Raw genomic sequence first — 6,000 nt, 5'->3', positions numbered from 1 at the left:
GGTTTCACCGTGTTAGCCAGGATGGTCTCGATCTCCTGACCTCGTGATCCGCCCACCTCGGCCTCCCAAAGTGCTGGGATTACAGGCGTGAGCCACCGCGCCCGGCCTTAGCTTCTAATTTTCTACACATATACTTACACACAAACATAAACATAAACATTCCTATCTGTTTAGAGTTATGAGCTTAACCAGTAACTTAAAAGACAGAGAGAGAGAGGGTGGGCAGGGTGGGGGAGCAGGCACCGTGGCTGATGCCTGTAATCCCAGCACTTTGGGAGGCCGAAGTGGAAGGATCACAAGGTCAGGAGTTCGAGACCAGCCTGGCCAGCACGGTGAAACCCCATGTCTACTAAAAATACAAAAATTAGCCGGGTGTGGTGGTGGGCACCTGTAATCCCAGCTACTCGGGAGGCTGAGGCAGGAGAATTGCTTGAACCTGGGAGGTGGAGGCTGCAGTGAGCCGAGATCGTGCCATTGCACTCCAGCCTGGGCAAAAAGAGCAAGGCTCTGTTTCAAAAATAACAAAAAACAAACAAACACCAAAACAAAAAACAAAAAAACAAAACAAAAAAAACAGAGAGAGAGAGAACTTGCTTGAAATACCATGAAAGTGTGCCCTTCTTATCAGTTTTCCTTCAACTTTGAAGAGGAAGCCAACTGTTTCCTAAAAATCTCATTATGAGAACCAAATTTATGGTTATTTCACTTCTATTAATTTGATTAAATTAAAATTACTATCTTAAGATGCATAATTATACATACTAGGTGTTTTAAGACCTTCATCAATAAGTTTGGAGTTGTCATCCTACCACTTTCTTGAAACAGGTCTTCTAAATGTTTTCCTTCTGGATTTCTCGTTGAAATTTTGCTAGTGAAGTTTTCTCTCTCCCATTCAATACTCACCCACCCCTCCTCACCCCCAACCATTAACAAGAAATCTGGGTTTGAATGTATTTCTGCTACCATTGACTCACTGAAAGAATTTTTCAGGTGATATCCACAAGTTTCTCCAATAAAAAGTTATTATTTTTTCCCTTTGTAGTAATTTGTGGAGAGATCTGACGAAGAACCAAAATTCGGTGTCAAATTTTTACCCTCTAGTTTTAGCATTCATTTATGATTTTCTATGGTTACTAGCTGGCATTCTATTTTAAGAAAAGCCTTTCTTCTTTCCTCATTTATGTATATTAATATAGATTGCTGAGTTTTATTTTAATCAATGGGTTATAATCCATTATGATGATTTATATTGCTGGTAAAATTATCCCAGTTTTAGCCACCGGGAGACCCTTCAAGCTGGCAGCTGTGGACCTTTGACCAGTTCCTATCATTTTTTGAGCACTTCCGCATCTCTGGCACAACAGGTTCATCTTGTACTTTACAGCCCCAGCCCTGGTATCAGCCTTTTCTCCAGAGGTGGTGTCAAAAAGTCGTGGTTCCTCTTATTGGAGCATGGGATTTAGAAACCAAGACTTGGGTGCTAGATGTACTACTGGCCTTTCATTGCTTGAGCCAGAAGAATTTAATATCTTCTTTTGCCATGTATCAGCTAGAACTTACAAACCACTCCAAGTCTGGCTCCAGAAAACAGAATTTTTATTTCCTTTCTCAGTACTCTGAGTCAGAATGACCCACTTGCTTTGTCCAGAGGCTCGTCACACTGAAACTATTTTCCGTTTGAGACCTTCCAGCAGGAAAGCCATCCTCACACGCATGCAGTACAAACGAGTGTCCTCCAGAGTCCGCTGTGCTACGGCCAGCGCAGCGACAGAGCCTTCCTCAAACCTGTAGTGACTGCCACACTTTGCAAGGACACCGTAGAGGGGGCACGTCCGCGCTCCAACTTCCTCCCGACGCAGCCTCTGATTGGCTCCTGGGATTATAAGAAACGCGTGAATGAGCAGCTGCCGCGGGCAGAAACTTGCCGGAGGTCTCCGGGTGGCATCGCCCTTTCCTCTTTGCCAGCCCGCTGGCGAGCCGAGCCGGGGCAGGATGAGGTCGTCCTGTGTCCTGCTCACCGCCCTGGTGGCGCTGGCCGCCTATTACGTCTACATCCCGCTGCCTGGCTCCGTGTCCGACCCCTGGAAGCTGATGCTGCTGGACGCCACTTTCCGGGGTGCACAGCAAGTGGTGAGGTGCAGCCCAGCGCTGTTTCTCTCTTCCTCCTCTTACGCAATATTTGAAGGGGATACAAAATTCCTCCGCCGGGTTCCACGAAAACGCAGGTTTTTCCTAATGCATTGAGGCTGTCGCTTTTTAAGGTGGTCCAGTCGGGAATTTTCAGGGTATCGCATTCGCCTCCTTGCTAGCAGCGGGCTAAAACTGCATTTCCCCGTCTGCGTTTGTGACAGGGAAGAAGTGCTTGAATAGAATTTGACAACTGTTTAAACCTTCGTCTATGTTAAATATCTTCCTCTTCCTTGGTTTGCAACGTCAAAAGGCAAATCCTTAAGCATTTTATAAACCACCCTTCCTCACACTGTCGTTCTCCCGTAGGGACTGGCAGAGGATAAATATTTTTAGGAGAGCTCGGAAAAAGCAGGCTCTGGTTCCTGGGAATGCAGCCACCTTAGAAGCAGAAGCAGGCAAGGGCAGTCTCCCAATGTCCCCAGGCTGTGGAGCGCTCCGTTCCCGGAGACAGCAGGCAGGGCTCTCCATCCAAGCACTTGAGGAACCATAGGGATCTCTCGTTTCACCCGAGGCTGATCTCAGCTCAGCCCAAGAAAGAGGACTGGGAGGCTGGGTTGGCTTAAAGGAGGTGAGGAGGCGGCAGCCCTGGTTTGCATGATGCATGTTTTCTGCTTGCCCTGCAGCGTTTATTTTATGTCCTTGGCTGTCAGATAACCTTTTCCTGAGCGAGGTTACCTGCCTTAACCTGGCAGGGTAATATTTCTCTCCACTGTATCATGGGCGTGTGTTCATTCCTTCCATAGACAGGAAAGTATAACTGTCTCTGGTTTATTCCATGGTAAGAGGCATTATTTTTAGTGTCAGAGAATCTAAAATCTAAACTACAGTCTGCAGCCAAGGCTGAGCCCTCTGATTGGACAGTATTTCTGAGCAGCCTGCTCTATCTAAACTCTAACCTTCTCCAAAACCAAGCCTCCTCCCTCCCCACAACCTTGGGCTTTAATCTCAGAATAGTTTTATAAACTCCTTCTTTCAGAAATGACAACTAGAGAAAGAAAAAAAAATTTCAACCTGAGAAAGCTGATTTTAAAAAAATCATGATTTTCCCAGAGGGTTTATGTTCCTGTTCCCTGTCCACTCATTATGTGTAAGATTACATAATCTGTGGGGCTTTATCCTATGAAAAGTCCCCTTACTAGGGTATTGTAGCACATTCCTAGTGTGGATTTGCTTTTCCTGAATTCAGCCACATTCTCACCTCCAAAGCCCCTTTTGTCTCTTAGGAAAGATCTATGAAGCTATAGACCCCTGCCCCCCTTCCTTTCCTCCTGCTTCCTATAATGTTGACATGGTGAAAATGATCATCCCCTTCTTTAGCACTGGTGTCAAGAAAGTCAGTCTTGTTGTAGGAAGCCTTGCATTCCCTCTCCTCCCCCATGAAATTATGTAATTTGAAAGTAATACCTTTCAAAGATTGAGGAACAGTGATGTTTACCTGGTGTTTACCTGGGTGGGTTAATGGTCTTCTACAATAACTTAAACATAGGAAAACAGGAAAAAGATCAAACTGCTATGTTGGCTGCAGAGATTATTCTTAGTTTTCAGGTCGCCAAAGAAATCTTCTCCATCATAAGTAATCTCGGACAAGCTAGGTTTGGAGAAAAGCTTTTCTTTCCCAGCTAGGCTTGCCAGCCCATTAAGGACAAGGCTCTGTAAGGTCCTCCACAGAGTATACCCTCAGGTGGCGCTTGGGAATGATAGTGGGTGTAACCTGAAGTCAGCAATAGATGAGGTAACCAGTGTTCTCACCTGACACTGTGGCTCAGGAGTGGATTTGCAGAAAAATGGCTCTTATCACTTGTCCTCTAAATTGTGAAATATCAAAAGATCATTATGATCAGATGGAAACATTCTACCCAATAAAGCAATTTTCCAATGTCACCTCAAATCTTTGAGTTTTCCCTGTAAAATAGGGCAAATAACTACCTTGTAGGTTTGCTGTAAGGTTTAGTAATGTATTTAAGTGCCTGGTACTTGTAGTGAGTCTTCTAGTTGTCCCCAAGGGTCCACTGTGGATTGTGGGAACATCTATAAGAATGCTCACCTTTTTTGAAGCAATAAAATAAATAAACTGGAAGTAATTTATATAATTGAAACCTGGAGTGCTACTACTAAATTACACGGTGTCATGGCCTGGGGCGGTGGCTCACACCTGTAATCCCAGCACTTTGGGAGGCCAAGGTGGGTGGATCACGAGGTCAGGAGTTCGAGACCAGCAGCCTGGCCAGCATAGTGAAACCTCTCTCTACTAAAAATACAAAAAATTAGCCAGGGCTGGTGGCAGGTGCCTGTAGTCCCAGCTACTTGGGAGGCTGAGGCAGGAGAATGGCGTGAACCCGGGAGGCGAAGCTTGCAGTGAGCCGAGATTGCGCCACTGCACTCCAGCCTGGGCAACAGTGCGAGACTCTGTCTCAAAAAAATATATATAATAATAAAAATAAAAAACGAAAAGTTCCCCAGATGATCTTCATTGCAGCAAAACTTGAGAACTACTGCTCTATAAGATAAAAGGCATTGCTGTTGTAGAAAATATATTTTCCTTAAACTGCATGTTATATTGCATACGTGTTGCTGGAAATGAGCCCCTTTACATTAGCATGGATTAGTTTATCAGATTAGTTGATACTTTGGCCGTAAGGGGATAAAATACTAGCTAGGCAAATTTCAGTGTTATAGCAAAGCCACTATAAGACTTGAGCAGTGGAAAAGCACAAACAAAAGTAGGTCTGGGAAGGGCAGAGGTGTAATTTAGATGACCAGGCAGCAGGAGACTAGAGGAACAAAAGAAGAGTTTGGGGAAGTCCTGAAGGCTGAATTCCAAATGCTATGCAGGCAAAGATTTTTAAATGGTAATCTCAGTGCAGGTTAAAATACTGAGAAGTGTACACTGCTGGAGGAAATGTATGTTAGAACCACGTTTTTGGAGAACAGTTTGGCAATATCCATCTGAAGCCTTAGAAGTGTGTTTATTTTTTGACGCCGTAATCCCTCTAGATGGAATTTATGGTAAGTAATGATGGATGTAGGCAAACCTCTAGCTACAAAGATGGAAACATTTTACAGGATTAAAAAACTTGTTCATCAGCACCATAAGACAAAGAAAAAAACAAAAACTTGAACTTGTCTAAAAGCACTGCCACTTATAATAAACATGAAGGAAAATTCAGCAATCTTTTTTTCTTTTATTTGCAGCACCATTTAAACTAATGAAGGTTGGGTGTGGTGGCTCATGCCTGTAATCCTGGCACTCTGGGAGGTCGAGGCGGGCGCATTACCTGAGGTCAGGAGTTCAAGACCAGCCTGGCCAACATGGTGAAACCCCGTCTCTACTAAAAAATACAAAAAATTAGCCAGGTGCAGTGGTGCGCGCCTGTAATTCCAGCTACTTGAGAGGCTGAGGTAGAAGAATTGCTTGAACCAGGGAGGTGGAGGTTGCAGTGAGCCGAGATGGTGCCACTGCACTGTAGCCCGGGCTACAGAGTGAGACTTCATCTCAAAAAAAAAAAAAAAAGTAAGAACAGTAAAAGATTAAATAATGGTAAATTCATATTTGGGAATACTAGGCAGTTAAAAAAATTTAGGTTGTAAAATGTTTAATGACTTGCAAAAGATTTGTACTATGCGTTAAGCAGGAAAAGGCTACAAAATAGCGCATACACTATTTATATATCAAAACATGTATCTATGTTTGTATAGAAAAAGCAGAAAGATATGATTTAAAACATGATTTTTTCTTCTGGGCCATAAGGTTGTATCTTCAGTTTTCGTATTGGTATATTCTAGATTTTCTACAATGAACATGTAGTAATA

At 43.7% G+C, this 6,000-nt stretch overlaps 1 protein-coding gene across 2 annotated transcripts in view; it reads left to right on the top strand.

The window, feature by feature from the left end:
* The first annotated feature begins 1,593 nt into the window (after nucleotides 1–1,593).
* Nucleotides 1,594–6,000, top strand: part of NCEH1 (neutral cholesterol ester hydrolase 1) — an 82,907-nt gene continuing 78,500 nt past the window's right edge. Inside the window, exon 1 of one of the 2 annotated variants that reach the window (XM_063621709.1) lies at nucleotides 1,594–2,130. In XM_063621709.1, the coding sequence (XP_063477779.1) occupies nucleotides 1,897–2,130 (234 nt within the window). In that variant the 5' untranslated portion in view covers nucleotides 1,594–1,896. The remainder of the gene's footprint in view (nucleotides 2,131–6,000) is intronic. The other variant, XM_063621710.1, reaches the window with a different exon arrangement.

The sequence above is a fragment of the Symphalangus syndactylus genome, chromosome 17, assembly GCF_028878055.3.
Source record: "Symphalangus syndactylus isolate Jambi chromosome 17, NHGRI_mSymSyn1-v2.1_pri, whole genome shotgun sequence".
Lineage (NCBI taxonomy): Eukaryota > Metazoa > Chordata > Mammalia > Primates > Hylobatidae > Symphalangus > Symphalangus syndactylus.
The sequence above is the reverse complement of the archived record's forward strand: the minus strand, read 5'-3'. Positions and strand labels throughout refer to the sequence as shown.